The sequence below is a fragment of the Natator depressus genome, chromosome 10, assembly GCF_965152275.1.
Source record: "Natator depressus isolate rNatDep1 chromosome 10, rNatDep2.hap1, whole genome shotgun sequence".
Classification (NCBI taxonomy): Eukaryota; Metazoa; Chordata; order Testudines; family Cheloniidae; genus Natator; species Natator depressus.
In genome coordinates, this window is record NC_134243.1 from 17,365,575 (window position 1) to 17,382,437 (window position 16,863).

The 16,863-nt window shown below is 40.8% G+C and overlaps 1 protein-coding gene across 2 annotated transcripts in view; it reads right to left on the minus strand.

Annotated features, from left to right (window-relative positions):
• The window catches only part of IQCK (IQ motif containing K), an 84,496-nt gene extending 67,714 nt beyond the window's left edge, over positions 1-16,782 (minus strand). Inside the window, exons 1-4 of one of the 2 annotated variants that reach the window (XM_074965352.1) lie at positions 16,672-16,782; positions 13,891-13,946; positions 11,211-11,349; positions 6,601-6,698 (exon numbers count right to left, since the gene is read on the minus strand). In XM_074965352.1, the coding sequence (XP_074821453.1) occupies positions 6,601-6,698; positions 11,211-11,349; positions 13,891-13,946; positions 16,672-16,720 (342 nt within the window). In that variant the 5' untranslated portion in view covers positions 16,721-16,782. Of the gene's footprint in view, positions 1-6,600; positions 6,699-11,210; positions 11,350-13,857; positions 13,947-16,671 lie in introns of both variants that reach the window. The other variant, XM_074965350.1, reaches the window with a different exon arrangement.
• Between the last annotated feature and the right edge of the window lie 81 nt (positions 16,783-16,863).

The window sequence follows — 16,863 nt, forward strand, 5'->3', positions numbered from 1 at the left end:
TGAATCATGAAACATCTCCACTCACCTATTGGGCCTTATGTTTGTCAGTAGGCTGAATCGTGACCCAGATCCTTGTAGCAGGTTTTTAGTTCAGAGATTTCTAGAGGGGTGGTCTCGAAGCACCAGCCCTTGGAAGGATCCACGTTGTCCAAGCACTGTTAATACGTTCAGCGATGTGGTGTGGATTCCATATGTCATTGTGGACAGGAGGTGGCCTTGTTCAGCACTGCATTCCTGGTAGTGTTTTCGGGGTTTTTTTGGATCTTTTAGGATCAGCAGGCTAGTGCCCGAGTCCTGCAGGGATACTTCTGGAAGGGATTTGGAATTGATGGATATACATTCGGAGAGGTGATATTAACCTTGAGGAGGTCAAAGATGGATCAAGGAGGTATGAGAGAGTTCATTATTTTCCAGAAAGGGGGCAAGCCTGGGATCTGCCCTGTGGGTGCTGTTTGGGCACACATGGCAATAAGACCAGGGAGGGATAGGTCTCTCTTTATCCACAGTAATGAGAGTCCCCTCACAGCATACCAGTTTGTTACAGTTTTAAGACAGGGACTGATGAGGCTGCGATTTCCAGCACATGAATTTGGTTCCCACTCAGTCAGGATTGGGGCAGCAACAGCAGCAGCCCAGCTCGTTCTGGGAATGGGGCAATTCAGCATTGGCAGTCTGAAGCATACCATATGTATATGAGACCTCCACTGGTGGTAGAGAATCAGTGTAAATTTTCCTTTTTGTTTGCACTTGCAGATGGGCCAGCAGACCATGTGGATCTGTGGCATAGTATCATTTACTGGGCACATAGGTGGACTTTCAGGTTGCCTGGAGATTCACAGCTGGTCCTTGGGGGCAGGGCTGGATTAACCTTTTGTGGGCCCAGTGCCTAACTTATTTGTGGGCCCCCATGGAGGTGATGGAACATGGTGTGGGGAGGTCAGTCCCCAGAGAGAGGAGCCAGCCAGGGGCAATGGGGCCTGGCATAGCAGGGGCCGCCTAGCTCTGCCCAGCCCAGTGCAAGGGCACTATTTGCAAACTGGAAGTTGCCAGACACACAGTGGCCTGCCCAGCCGTGTGCTGCCAGCATGCCCCTTCCCCTTGGGGGGCAGGCCCATGCCGTGCCACAAAGCCCCCCCCCCCCCCAACATCCTCCTGACTCCCTATGGCCAGAGCCCCCCCAGCACCACTATGCCCAGTGCCCCCGCAATAAACCCACTCCCCCACACCCTGCCTCCCATCCGCACTCACTGGCCCTGTTGGGAGGCAACTGTGTCTGCCAGGCCGAACCGGCAGTGCAGCCAGAGCTGGTGCCAGGCCGGGGAATCGCTCTGGTCCCTCAGGAGTGGTGCGATCAGCCAGGCCAGGGACTGCCCCGGCCGGGCTCCCTCAAGACGCACTTCCCCTGGAGGGGCCCAGGCAAGCTCCCTGCACTGTTCCCTTCCCCCCCCAGCTGAGATGGGCCAGGCTTCTGCACCATTCCCAGGCAGCTCAGCTCTGGGGAGACAGGTGGGGCCCCACAGGTGGTGGGAAGCAAAGACTGCCCGGAGCCGGAGGTGCACTGGGGTTCGGCCAGGGGGGCAGAGAGGAGCAGGGGGTGGTGCCGAGGACCCAGCAGGCGGGCAGGCCACGAGGAGCAAGTGGTGGGTGAGGGGAGCCAGAGGGGTCTCAGGGCGCAATGCAAGTGGAGCAGGCCAGGGCCCCTTCTGAGCATGGGCTGGCTCCATGGAGCCACTGGAGCCATTGTAAACCCGGGACTGCTTGGGGGTGAAGCAGTCCTGAGCTGGCATGGTATGAGGGACATGTTATGGGACCAGCTGATGCCCCTTCTGTACACCATGATGGCCCGGGAGCAGACATCAGATATGATTGTGCTTCATCTTAGGTGAAATGGTTTGGGAATGTGTATAACGGTAGATTTAATGGTCAGAGCTATGAGGGACTTGGGGCAGATCCTGGAACTTTTTCCCTGAGTAAAAATTATGTGGTCAGACATGTTGCTATGAAGGGTGTGGTAGAGAACGGTGAAGGTCCCATGGGTCCAGAAGGCTAGGATATATGTGAACAGGGAGGTGGCTAAATTCACAGGTAGCCTAGGGGGGTTGCTAATTTTTCATCTGGACATAGCATACAGGGCACCAGAGTTATTCAGGCAGAATGGGGTCCACCTATCTGACTTGGGAGCATATACATTTTTGGCCAATGTTAAAGAGAGCACCAGATGTCTGGGAACCCATCTGGGTATGGGGCAGGGGGAGGGAGAGGGGGAGAAGACAGCCAAGCTAAATGCTGGTGTCTCCTTATGGCAGATGTGCAGGTACTCCATTGGGAGTGGCTACGGTGATCAGATAAAATGGATGTGGAAAAGATTTAGAGGTATTCTTTAAAGAAGAGGAAACAGGGTGGGTTTAGGGCTCCTGTGACTGATACGGCAGGGAGTCAATCCCCACCCCTTTGTAATCCTCCTTAAACATCATTTGGGGAATAGTGAGGTCCCAGCAGTGCATTGGCTGGGGACCAGGATGGAAAAGCAGGAGGGCTCACAGCAGTCCCTGGGGTATTTGTAAATGATTATGTAATTACCTGTCCTGTACAATTTTATCTGCTGAGTATCCCCAGACTTTTAGGAATAAAGTTTCAGCCTAATTAAACCACATCCAGTAGCTCCTTGTCCTTTTTCCAGCATAGCCAGATAGTTACTGTACATTGTGATAACGAGTGAATTGTAACCACATTTTCAGTGGGCCTCATGTTTGGTCACACACACAAGACCTCACTGCATATGCAAAGGTGAGTTACTATAAGCAAGAATGTCAATTTACAATTTAAATGTCAATTTAAATAGTTGTAACTGCATATTTTTCAGGCACATTTGTGAAATGCTGAAAATTTGGTTCTTAATTGTTATATCAAGAATAATTTCATTCAACTTGTGCATGTTATATGTAAATCACAATACCACAAATGTATAAAAATCCACAAGGGGATCTGTGTAATAGAGGTGAAGTAGAAGTAAAGCACTGAATTTGTTTCAAGAAAATGATTGCATAGCTCTCTGAATATTAGAAAGGGGTTCTAGTTATCATCTAAAACATTTTTATGCAAGTTAGGCAGTAGACTTTGTTTGTAATTAACAAAGAATAATGCTTTGGTTATGTGAATGCTAGCTGAAGTAGGCAAGGTTCAGTTAGAATTCATGCATTCAAGTTGGACAGTCTATTTTCAAATCTAAGTATTAAGCACTTGGTCAGCAATGGAAAGTAACACTAGTATTCATGCATATGGTTACCAAGAGCGATTGTTTTGCTAACATTATTCCAAAAGAGCAAAAAATGATGTCCCAGAGGACAACTGTCGTATGACACACCCATGCTTTCCTACATTTCCCTCCCGACCAACATGACATTACTCCCTTTTACAACCAAAATGACCTAGTTTATTTTTGATAGTGTGCTAATTTTTATGAGAAAGAAAGCAAAACAAAAAACTAAAACAACTCCTAATATAGCAAGTAAAAAGGTGCACTACAGACAAATACAGTTTACAGTTTGTATTTGTATTTTTTGTTGCTTTCTTGAAAACGTTCCTATACAAACATAAACCAACTTTATGCATGTGACAGGGTTGGGACTCACCCCCGCAGGGCCTCCTGCTGACTTGTCAGGGAATTAGCTCAGTCCAGTGTGGAGCACCCTCCACTGGTGGTGTCCCATCCGTCTCTCGCCCTCTCTTGGCGCCTGGACCCGTGTTGCTCCCTTCTTGCAGCATCCTCTTCAAGACACTGCCCGCTGGCAGTGCCCCCTAGTCCTCGTTCACCCCCTTATGGGGGGGGGGTGTTTATCAGCAGTCTTTCACGTCGCCCAGCCACAGCGGCCAACCACACCCCAAAGTCTAACCCCTTTTGCCAGGGGTCTGGTGCAGTCCACTATCGCCACATCCAACGGCTGGGTGTACGTGCAAGGGGGAAGGGGGGGACCCAGGCCCACCCTCTACTCTGGGTCCCGACCCAGGGACCCTTTGGCGACAGCCTTCCTGCCCTCCTTCTCTCCCCTTGTCTGCCTCTCTCCCTGGGTCGCTTCCTCGTCATCCCCTTTGCACCGGCCCAGCCCTTCCCTCTGGGCCTGCAGATACCAGGCTGGAGTTCCTTCTACTCCCCTCGCCTGCGCTGCGCTGCGCTGTCCCTGGTTCTAGCCCCCTTGCACAGGAGACAGACCTTCACCCTCTGAAGGCCTGGGGGAGAGTGACTGTGCCCTTCCTGGGCAGCCTTTATATATGGCTGAGCCTGGCCCTGATTGGCTGTCTTTTACTCAGCCTCTGATTGGCTCCCTAGCAGGCCTTCTCTGATTGGCCGCCCACCTGCACAGCCTCTCTGGCCTGCTGAAGCCCCATCTAGTATAGAAGTGGGGCAGCCACCCCACTACAATGCACATGGATACTTTATTTTGCTTGTTATTAAAAAGCACATATTTAATCATTGGGATGAATTTTATATTTACTCAAAGGAGCTCATTATTACATACCTCATAATAACTATATCTTTGTTATGGTGTGGGATTCTCTCAGTGCTTATACTAATCTATATGTGACTTCTATTTGCTCCTACTGTTATATTAACAATGTCTTTAAACTGTATTTAACCACATTTTAATAGAGTAGCATAAATTGTTAAGAAAAAGCATCAGTGGATTTTAAAACTGCTAGTATTCCTACACTTTCTGTTACAGTCTGCTGCCCTCATACTAAAATTCATTAGTGGAAATATGGATTGGAGGACCATTCAACACTGAATCTTTCCAACAGGTCTCAACTGAAAAAAAAGCCAACCCAACCAACCAACCCCTCCTCCCAAATCCCAAACCTTCGCTACGCAACCGTGAAAATTAACTGCTCGAGTGGTCTAAAAATGTTTAATTCTTTCACATTATGAGGTGGTCTGCTCTCGATTTCCTTTCCGTAAAAAACCTCGGCTTCGTATACGATGAGATGAATATTGTACATATCAATAGATTGCTAAGCTAAACACTATAAATATCGTGGCACGAATGTATAGTGCTCACAAAGTATTTTGACATGCAGTAAAACAACTTTCCACTTCCATCAACAGCGTCAATCACAGGTGATATAAACCTGCTCACTTATAAAAAATAATGATTGGAGAACTACGCTCAAACCTTGTGAAGTTTTCGTGAAAACTGAAGCAAGCTATTTACAAGGAAGAACAAGATCTGAACATGGAAGACAAATTTGGGAGGGGCAGCCAAGTGTGGTAAGTGTAATGTATTTTTGGCTGTATCAAAAGTGTACATATGTCAATGGTTAATTCTACATATGTAATTGCATGCCAAACATTTTTAAAGCTATTCCACTGTGTCTGTTATCTGGCACATATATATATTTAATATGAAGTCTGTGTCAGTAGCTTGGATAGCAAAACAGTCTGAACTGCATGCTTTGCTATCTAGGGTCTGAATATTTAACACTCCCCTGGTTTGTTTCCAGATTATTAATTTAAAACAGTGCTTCTCAGCCTTTTTGTGTTGGCTACCCTCTCTGGACTTAAAAAATATCATGACCTCTGCCCCCACTAGAAAAAATTGTGATCCCTTGGGGCTCCAGGTTCAAGGCTTCACGTACATTAGCATTGCAAGCCCTGTGTGGCATGAGGCTGCAGGCAACTGCCCTGCTTCCTACCACCTAACACTGGCCCTGCTTGCTGCCCACCCCCCCTTAACCCATCCCATAACCCCCAGTTGAGAAACACTGATTTAACATATTTGGTATGCATCTTTCAACAGAAAATCTTAATGTATTTTTATATGATTTTGCCACCTTTGAACTTGTGTGCATAAATCAGACAAATCAGTTACACGTAAGGAAGAAAAAGTTTGATGAAAGACACATTAACAGTTAATCAGATAGAAAAACTTAGCAAATATTACTTTTAGAGTGTAACTAAAGGCAGAATTTGAATTGCTATAACTAAATTGACTTGAATGAAGAACAACAATTTTACAAAAATGTATGGAAGCATTTATAAAACTGTGTGTGGCAAATCTTGCCACAATGCCCAGTCTTTATAAGATTGCTGTGAGAAACCAAATACTTAAATTGTATAGTGTACATTATAAGTAGCATTTTTTCACAAAACTTCAAAAGGCCAACATACAAAAAAAATCAAGACAATATTCCAACAGACAGTTACAATGATCGAGCAGTGTGTTGAATTTTCATAACTATTGTAGTAGATTAAATTTAAATTCCTGCAGCTGCTCTGGTCTATAATCTTCTCTCTTTCTTCAACTGAGTGCTCCTTGGTGTTAATTAGAAAGGTGACCCCTCCCCCTGAAGCTTGATAGCTAACTGGGCTAGACACAATCGAAAATTTCAGAAAGGGTTTTATGTGAAAAGGCATAACGTAGGGCTTGTCATATTGATCGGGTTTATGAAGTACATTACTCAAAACTAACTGAGTTTAAAAATGACATATAATACATTATTTTATTTTATTACAGTCTGTCTGTAAAAGACAAAATAATGAAATGTAGATAGTGGATTAAAAAACTTTAGAATTCTAAAACAGCATCTTGAAAACTAAGAACTGACCTCAAAACACTTTTCCTTCTTTGCTTGATGCAGAAGTTCAGCCATTCCCGGCAAAAGTACTGGAAATATGTAATATTCCAAGTATTCTCGAGGAGAACCTGGACAAAACAATATTTTTTTTCATTAACAGATTGAATTTAGTCTGGAGAAAGAACAACATTCATCTGAAATAAATCAAATAGCCTTAATTTTAATCGGTATCATCTCAGCTTGTTCTAAAACACAAATTCTTTCAATTTAGATAGTCACAGATTTCACTCCTCTTAAGTCACAAAGAATACATCAACTTGAATAAATTTCAAACTGGGTACTTTCTCCTCCCCTCCCCATGAAGGATATCCACCCATTATTGGTTTGCTTTCCCTCAGAAATTGGAGTAACGTAGTCAGTCACAAAATTCAACTCCTAGGCATCAGGAGGAGGGCCAGGTCAAATCTTCACTTTGTGGCACACGGATTTCTCTCTGTTACCCACATCCTTTTCACAGGCTTTGTCATCATGAATAAACCCCTCCAGGAACAAGAGAAACAAACAGAATTGCTATCAGAGCCCCATCAATGTGGCTCCTGATCTGCCAGCAGGCCTAACTGCTAGGTGTTCTGATGTTTTGCCTCTCACCTAGATTGCCAGTCCTGCGGCCTAAGAAGCGAGAGACTAAACTGGGATTTGGACTTTGATTTCCAGTTTGGTAGATTATAACACTTAGCTTTAGACAACAAAGCCAGTTCATGGCTGCGCTCCTTGAAACAGAAAGTATGTGCATGTTTAAATATAGGGGAGAATTTTAAGAGTAAAATTTTCAAAAGCACTCAGTGTTGATCTAACTCTGCTCTCAGTGAAGTCAATGGTAAAGATGCCATTAACTTCAATGAGCACAGAGTTAGGCCCATGACAACTACTTTTTAAAATACAACCTTCAATCTTTAAGGTGAAAAAAATTAACTCAAAAGACCAAAATGACAACATGATTACCTTGCAGATTACATGGTCCAGTGTATATAAAAGCACAGGCATTTGTTTTAACCAGGTGAATTTCTGCCCTGGATTACTCTGGATTTATACCACTGTAATTCCATCACCTTCATTGGAGTTACTCCAGATTTACACTGGTTTAGCCAAGAGCAGAATATGACCCACTTTTTATTCTGATTTTTATGATCTCAAAGTTAGATAAATTAAATCAAACAAGAAAGCCATTTCTAAGAAGCATTTCAGTACAATGTATGTAACTAATTTCACACACAAAAACTCCTGATTAACTACATAACAACTAAACAAGTTTTAATCTTTTCCCATGCCATGTTTGATAGTAATAATTATTTTAATAATTTAAGTGCGTCCTGTTTGTTTAGCCATGGTGGTGTTAATAGTCTTAATTGACTGCATATTTTATGGACAAACTAGACACAAAATGGAACCAAATACATTCCAAATTCCAAAGGCTGGAATTTTTAAATGCATCTAAGGCTTTGTGTGTCCAAATGACACTGAATTTCAATGAGATTTGGGCATTTAACTCTTTTGCTTCTTTCAAAATCGTAATCTAGACACTGAAATCACTGAGAAAAGTAACCCATTTTTAAGATTCAGATTTGTCTGTACTGAAGACCTTAAGAAGAAATATTATGGAGCACTGTACATTATAAAATAAATTTACATCAGGTGTGGAACAATTTCTATTAGTCATCAGATCAGAGTGAGTCAGAAATCCTAGGAAGCAAGCACGGAATTTTTTTGGGGGGGGGAGAAGGGGACAGAGGAGATGCCATAACCAGCTGAAGTGCTGTCCTCAGTCAAGAGTCTCAGCTGCTGTTGCAGTAAATATTCCTGTCTTAATGTGGCAAATACAGATTAATTATTAAAAGGATGGTCTCCTGGAAATGTGTATCTGTAGCAAAGGCTTTGTTCATTGCTTCACATCCTTAATCCAGTTCAGACATCTCTTCAAAATGTTCCTAATTGGAAGGGCAACCTATATAAAAGCCTATGATATTACTGCTTCTCACTGTCAGCAATGGAAAAAAATGAACAGAAGAAAGAGAAGAAACATAGAAAAGGAGGTGAAGAAAGGTGATGGGTTGAAAGACAATATGAAGGCTAAAGTGCAGAACATCTAAAGGAAAACATTGTTACAGGTTCTATGTGAATTTCAGAAAGTTGAAACCAGACTGATAAAAATGGAAGAAAAGAGATTCAGCATCTGATCACAGATGGAAAGGAAACAGATGGGCAAAGGACTATATTTTGAAAGGAGTTTTCAGACTCAATTATATAGTTATCTTACTGAACCTAATTTGACCTTAAGATTAGAAGGGAAAAATACTTGCCTTTCTTCTGTTGTAATTAGAGCTGTCGATTAATTGTAGTTAACTCAAAAAAATTAATCACAATTAATCACAGTTTTAATTGCACTGTTAAACAATAAAATACCAATTGAAATTTATTAAATATTTTTGGATATTTTTCTACATTTTCAAATATATTAAATTTCAATTAACACAGTATACAAAGTAGAGAGTGCTCACTTTATAGTGTTATTTTTTATTACAAATATTTGCACTGTAAAAATGATAAAAGAAATAGTATTTTTCAGTTCACCTCACACAAGTACTGTAGTGCAAGCTCTTTATGGTAAAAGTGCAACTTACAAATGTTGATGTTTTTGTTACATAACTGCACTCAAAAACAGTATGTAAAACTTCAGAGCCTACAAATCCAGTCAGTCCTACTTCTTGTTCAGCCAAATCGCTAAGACAAACAAATTTGTTTACATTTACAGGAGATAATGCTGCCTGCTTCTTATTTACAATGTCACCTGAAAGTGAGAACAGGAGTTCTCATGACACTGTTGTAGCCAGTATTGCAAAGTATTTACTTGCCAGATGTGCTAAACATTCGTATGTCCCTTCATGCTTCGGCCATGCTTCCATGCTGATGATGCTCATTAAAAAAATAACGCGTTAATTAAATTTGTGACTGAACTCCTTGGGGGAGAATTGTACGTCTCCTGTTCTGTTTTACCTGCATTCTGCCATATATTTCATGTTATAGCAGTCTCGGATGATGACCCAGCACTTTTATTTTAAGAACACTTTCACAGCAGATTTGATAAAACGCAAAGAAGGTACCAATGTGAGATTTCTAAAGATAGCTACATCACTAGACCCAAGATTTAAGAATCTGAAGTGCCATCCAAAAAGCTGAGAAGGACGACGTGTAGAGCATGCTTTCAGAAGTCTTAAAAGAGCAACATTCTGATGCGGAAACTACAGAACCCGAACGACCAAAAAAGAAAATCAACTTTCTGCTGATGGCATCTGACTCAAATGATGAAAATGAACATGTGTCGGTCTGCGTTGCTTTGGATTGCTTTGGTTATTGAGCAGAACCCGTTATCAGCATGGATGCATGTCCTCTGGAATGATGGTTGAAGCATGAAGGGACATATGAATCTTTAGTGCATCTGGCGCATAAATATTTTGCAATGCCATGAGAATGCCTGTTCTCACTTTCAGGTGATATTGTAAACAAGAAGCGGGCCGCATTATCTCCTACAAATGTAAACTTGTTCGTCTGAGCGATTGGCTGAACAAGAACTAGGACTGAGTGGACTTGTAGTCCTCTAAAGTTTTACATTGTTTTGTTTTTGAATGCAGTTATTTTTTGTACATAATTCTACATTTGTAACTTCAACTTTCATGATAAAGAGATTGCACTACAGTACTTGTATGAGGTGAACTGAAAAATACTATCACTTGTTTTTTACAGTGCAAATATTTGTAATCAAAAATATAAAGTGAGCACTATACACTTTGTAGTCTGTGTTGTAATTGAAATCAATATATTTGAAAATATCCAAAACTAAATAAATAAATAAATGGTATTCTATTATTGTTTAACAGTGCAATTAATCGCACGACTAAATAAAATTAACTGCGCGACAGCCCTAGTTGTAATATAAACAGCTGAGTAAAAAGTCTCTATTCAGGGTTGGAAAATTGTCCTCAGTAGATTTGTACAACTATATATTAAACCCTTAATCCTGCAAACAAATGCATTGTTATAGATTTCTAATGCCTGCAGAGTGTATCAATATGACTCTGCAAGGACACATGGGCCCAAACTGGGGTATCTGTTTGAAGTACTGGGGACCAGTCATGAGAATCTCAAATAACCAACCATGTGGAATTTTTTAATTTATACTTTTAAATAATCACAGCAGGGTGTGCCCTAGCATGCTAGTATGTGCACTCTTTCAAAGGTAGGATAGCTTGTCAGGGTAGTCCAACATACTGTGGGGGCATGTCTTAATTCAGATCTTTTGTGCAGAAACTTGCTTAGAACATGCAAAGTGGTATGCAAGGCAGCATACATGCTAAATTATTTTTTGGCCCAGCAGCACCCCTTTCATATAAATCCAGATATTCTTTTTCAGGTCTTCGTCTGTGGTCAGTAATATTAGCCATATATAGCTCTGTGCCCACTCTGATACACTGTATCAAGAGACCTTGTCCTCTGTACCATGCACAGGTTGCCTGTACTCACGTGACCTTATTTACATCCTTTCTGTTCCTTGCAAAGTAAATATATTCTTTCAGACCCTTACTTACATGTTTTTGGATTAGGTGCTGCTGGAAGTGGTGCATGCGTGGGTAAGGAAGGTATTTTTTGGGCACCGGAACATTCAGTAAAAGCTGAGTATAATTGCTTTGTATGTAAAGGCTGCAAAATTCCTGTATCCAAAGAAACCTGTTAAAAATAAACATACTTGACAAGTATCTCATCCAGATTGGTTCCCCTTTATAAATATATTTCAAGTAAATTTAGTGTGAGAGGAAATACAAGTTTTGGAATTTACAATAAATAAAATATTAACTGATTTCCATATTTGGGCTGGACAGTTTCTATCTTTATGAATACTTTAAACAGAGAGAGAATTCTGTTGAGGGGAAAAAAAAAAAAATCTAGGCTCCAGTGCACTAAAAATATCCAAATATAGGAAGCTACGCATATGAAAGGCTACGACAGTTGTCTTAAGAAGGGCACTGTCAAGGGATTTTCACAATTTAAAAATGTGTTTTACTCACTGTCAATATATAATACCGCTTTGGAAACTAAAATTGAAATATTTTCCATACTAACATTTTTTCCATTCAATTGCTTGCATACACTACTTGCCTTTGTATCCTGGAATTCTTTTTGTTGTTTAAGCAATAAAATAAGATTGAAATGTGCGTATTTTTAAAGAAAATACAGAGCCAAATTCAAAGCTGATGCAAACCCAAGCCTGAATTTTTCTCCCATGAAAAAAATTGCAGTTACACAGCCTGTGAAAAATCATAATTGGAAAAAATAGTGAAACTAACAAGACTGAAGGCCCATAGTTTGATCTGTGTTTCTAGGAACACAGATACAGTTATAGTGGACAAGAATATTACTCTATCAGACAATGACCTATCCCTAATGTTTAGAAAGAGGAAGGCAAACACCTCATACCAGCACTATTGCATCACTGTCATAATTTGCTATCAAAATTTGGCATAATAAACTGTTGCATATTTGAACTCAGATGGGTTTATGAACATGCTCCTACTCTACTGAACAAAATATTAGTAGGATCAGGCCCCTAATACATCTAATATGTTGCGTATCGATAAAACAGACATGAGCAGACTTCTTTTTAGTACACGCAAGGTTCATAAACAAATCCTATTAAGGAATTAACAGAACTTCATGAACATATAAATGCATGTCATTGCACTATGTTTTTGATACAACTGCAGGGAAACTGAAATCGACAGATATATTACTCCCAAACTAATGACACAGTCATCAGAATTTGCTATTCTTTTTACATAAATTAATATACTATAATGGTGTTATTTTCACTTAAGGCAACAGGATATCCTAGCCAGCTTAGCAAAGAGTTATAATATGTTAATATTCATATAAAATGTTAATATTGTAAGCTAACTGATGCGTAGTAGGCTAAAATAGCTTTGAGATGCTTAGTTTAAATGAAAACATCCAAAACAGGCTGATCAAACTTTGGTTTTTAGATCATTTTGTAGGGCTAATTTGGTGCTTTACACAACAAGCTTTGTATTTGAGTCTGTGATGATTTATCTCCCCGCTCAAGCAGTTCTCTTTGAGACAAGGGCTCAAAGTTTTTTTTGAAAAGTTTTATGAACACCCTTGATGTCAACAGGCCCAAAGTTTTCCTACAATAAAAATACCTAGCCAAATACAGATTAGGCAAAGTTGCCCACCTTATGCAGTAGAACCTCAGTTACGAACACCAGAGTTACAAACTGACTGCTCAACCACACACCTCATTTGGAACTGGAAGTAAGCAATCAGGCAGCAGAAACAACAAAAAACTCAAATATTGTACAGTACTGTGTTAAACATAAACTACAAAAATAATAAAGGGAAAGTTTAAAAAAAGACGATAAGTTAAGAAAACTTTCTGTGCTTGTTTCATTTAAATTAAGACAGTTAAAAGCACCATTTTTCTTCTACATAGTAAAGTTTCAAAGCTGTATTAAGTCAATGTTCAGTTGTAAACTTTTGAAAGAACAACCATAACACTTTGTTCAGAGTTACAAACATTGCAGACTTACGAACAACTTCCATTCCCAAGGTGTTCGTAACTCTGAGGTTCTATGGTAGTAGGCCTGAATCTGGTCTACCTTTTTGTAATTTTTTTTTTTAAAAGATATGGAAGGGGAAAAAAAAAAAACAGCTTCCCAAACTGAGGGATTCAGCACAAAGTATATGAAATTCCAAACTTACCACCAGGTGATATACCAACAATAAATGTGAGGACCTGTGTGTCTTTGCAATAGCAAGAGTTTGAGTAAGGCAACAATGGCACATGTGTGAAAACAGAGCATCAGTCTTCTACTCTGCTTACTTGCCTCATTCTTGCGATCAGGGAGAGTATTGAAAATATGCAGGAATCCAGTGAACAAGATGCTTGCGTATTTCAATATCCTGCCTATTCATAAGAAGGAAGCAGACAGGCAGAGCAGAGGGACAGCACAATGTGCAAACCAAAACACAGCTGGTAATCTAATTTTAGGCATAGCAGCCTTACCAAAATATCTTTAAAGAACAGCAGTGATTTCTAGAATATTGCATTTGACACTTAAGAGAAATTTGAAATACATGGTCACACATTCATCGAATGAATTTGGAGATATTTTTGATACCTAATCTTCCCCTTTAGAAATAGATGCACCTTTTCAGACATACCATGTACAGATTTTTTGCTTGAATTGTACTCACAGAATCTTGTTTTGATTCAGGACTATATGGAAATGGAGGCTGCTCTGCTTCATAATCTAAAAGAAGACAAAACCCAGCACCACACCAAATGTCAAAAGGACTTTATAACTATTTTTCTGAAAACACACAAACAAATATTAGTTATTAAAAGCTACTTTCATTTGCAAAAATGATAAACCATGTATGATAAGCAAATACTTAACACAAAATCTAATTTATTAAAATGAGACAGAACTTCTGAGTCACTTGTCCTGGAGAATCAAGGTCAATATTTTCAGATATACAGGAAGTCTTTCTTGAAAATGGGCTTTTTGTGCTAAGTAAGCAATTTAGCATAGTTTAAGACTATAAAATGTTTGTTAAATAAAATGAGGATGCTTGCATGAAATTAATAATCCTTTTCACTTATATGCAATAGTGCTTTTCAAATTAGGCAATTTATACAGGGGGTCCCTGCTATGTGTCTCCCCCTTATCAGTCGTTTCGCATAACTGTCGCTCATCAATAGGGGAACGTGTTCCAATTCACATCAGTCCCAATCCGCATATCCGTCGCTTCACCTTTTGCGTGGCTTTTCTTTGGGTGCTTCCCCCAGCGTTCAAGAGGTGCTGGGAGGGATGGGGTACACTCAGAGGAGGGGGTGGGAAGAGGCAGGGAGGAAGTAGAGGGGGGGCAGGAAGAGGCAGGGAAGGCCATTATTTCTTATGGGGAAAAATTCCCTGGTATCCATTGTTTCAGTATCTGTTGCCCTTTTCAAGAACACAATCCCTACATATACCGGGGACCCCCTGAAAACTATTAAACTCCTGTGAGGTAGCTAACTATTATCATCTACAATTTATATAGGAAAAAATGGAAGTGCAGAGTGGTTATGTGATCTTTGCAAACTATTCAGTGAATCAGTAAAAAACAGAACCCAGGAGTCCTGAATCCTGGCCATATGTGCTGACCATTAAACAACAGTTCCACCTACCCCAAGTGCAAAATGTTCCTAATACATATCAAAGGCAGAAACCCACTCAGGTTTTCTGCTCTCACTATATGTACAAATCTCCTAGTGATATCAATGATAGATTTGCAAAGGTATGGGGCTGGATCCATCTCCCACTGAAATAAATTGGAATATTTCAATTAACTTCATTGGTCTTGGATCTGCCACATGGAAAACAAGAAAGTGTAGTTAAGATCCACCAAGAAGAAATTTTGCTCTTAATGAAATTAAATTTAAAAATAGAGAATAAAGGACCACAGTAAGGGATTTAAATGGTTCTCTAACTGAAAGTTCTGACAAATTTCAGGATTTCTACACATGAACCATTCAAATCTTTCCACAAGTTTATTTTACCCATACAGTAGGAATATATGGATCTGAGAAGCAAAACTGAAATCTTACAGAATATTATCTTAATAAAATATTTGGCAATATGTCTTCAGTTTACATTACAATTGTAAATACATGACTCAGGGTGGTATTTTGACATTAAAACTAAGTAGTTAGTCAACATCACCAGAAACCCAAAATGGAATTACAGACTTCAACCCTGATCCAGCATTCTTTAGGAACTAGGTGTCCCTGCAGAGCCCCACTAACTTTGAAGGTGATTATGGGAAGAAGCTAAAGTCTTCCCTCACACTACACAATTCAGGATGAGGGCCTTAGATGTAAAACATACCTGCTACTACCCAACCTACCATTTTTATAGTCATGTGCCTTAACTGGCATTATGGCCTCCATCCATGGTATGCACCTACTGATTCAGTCAAGTTAGGGTAGGTAACATTTTATTCTAGGATTAAAAATGGCCATTTAATATAAAGCACTTATCACACTGCAGGGCACTATAAATACTAAATAAATAAATAAATCGATAACTTTAGGTACTGTACAATAAAATGACTGGTGGTGTGGGCTCCTCAACTTCCTGAATATTCCTAGTAGCAACAGCTGCCAGTGCAGATGCTGGGGAATGGCCAAGACAAAGGCTTCTATTGTTGAAACCGAAAACAAGGCTTATTAATTTTGTATTGATTAAACTTGCAATATCATTGCCTCTCTGCTTTTATGAGGCAATAAACTGATTCCCTTGAGATAAACCAGAAGGCTGGATTCAATTGGGAAGCAGATTACTCTCACACAAAAGGCAATGACATTATCACTTCATTAAGGGTGTAATAAATTGGACACCTTCACCAGCACATGATACAAGGCTATATTTCTAATTGGAGTGCCTGATGACAATTTAAATCACAAGAGCGATAGACAAATTTTATTAAATATATTTGAACCTTTTGTCCTGCATTTGTGAACAATGTACTTTCTTTTAGACTTCTGAACCAGTTGCAGTGTTTTGTTTGCAGAGCTGGGTCAGTCTAATGTTTATATTTCAAAGGGACACCCCAATGTCCAGTTCTTTGTAACCCTGCTGAACCAGATTCTCCCCAGGAGAGGGATTTGAATGCAAAAAACCAGGAGTGAGACAGGGAAAGTCTTACTGAAACTGACAGACAAAACCGTCCAGCCCCAGAGGGAGAGAAACTAACTTACAGTGAACCCGCATCCCTAGCTCACTGATGGAGGCTCGGAGCAGCTCTGAAGGGAGGGCATCCCCCAACCCCTATCTCAGTGAGGGAGGCCTGGGGGGCTCTGAAAGGGGGAACCCCCCCAAGTCCTACCCTAGTGAGGGAGGCTTAGGGGAGCCTCCACTTATCCCCTGCCCCAGAGAGGGGGACTTGGGGGAGCCCCGCCCGAGCGGTGACGGGGGCCGGGGGTGTCTCTCTCACCAGCACAGATTTGCTCCCAGAGCGTCTTCGGTCCCTGAGCTACAGCCATGGAGGGGCGCGGTTACCAAGCAACCCCCAAGCAGCAGGCGGAGATCACCCAGAGGAGCCCGCGCCAGGCCCTGCCTTCCGCTTCCGGGTCAGCGCCACCCGGGCTCGACGAACACGCTGGGCGGGGGAGGAGGGGAGGAGTTG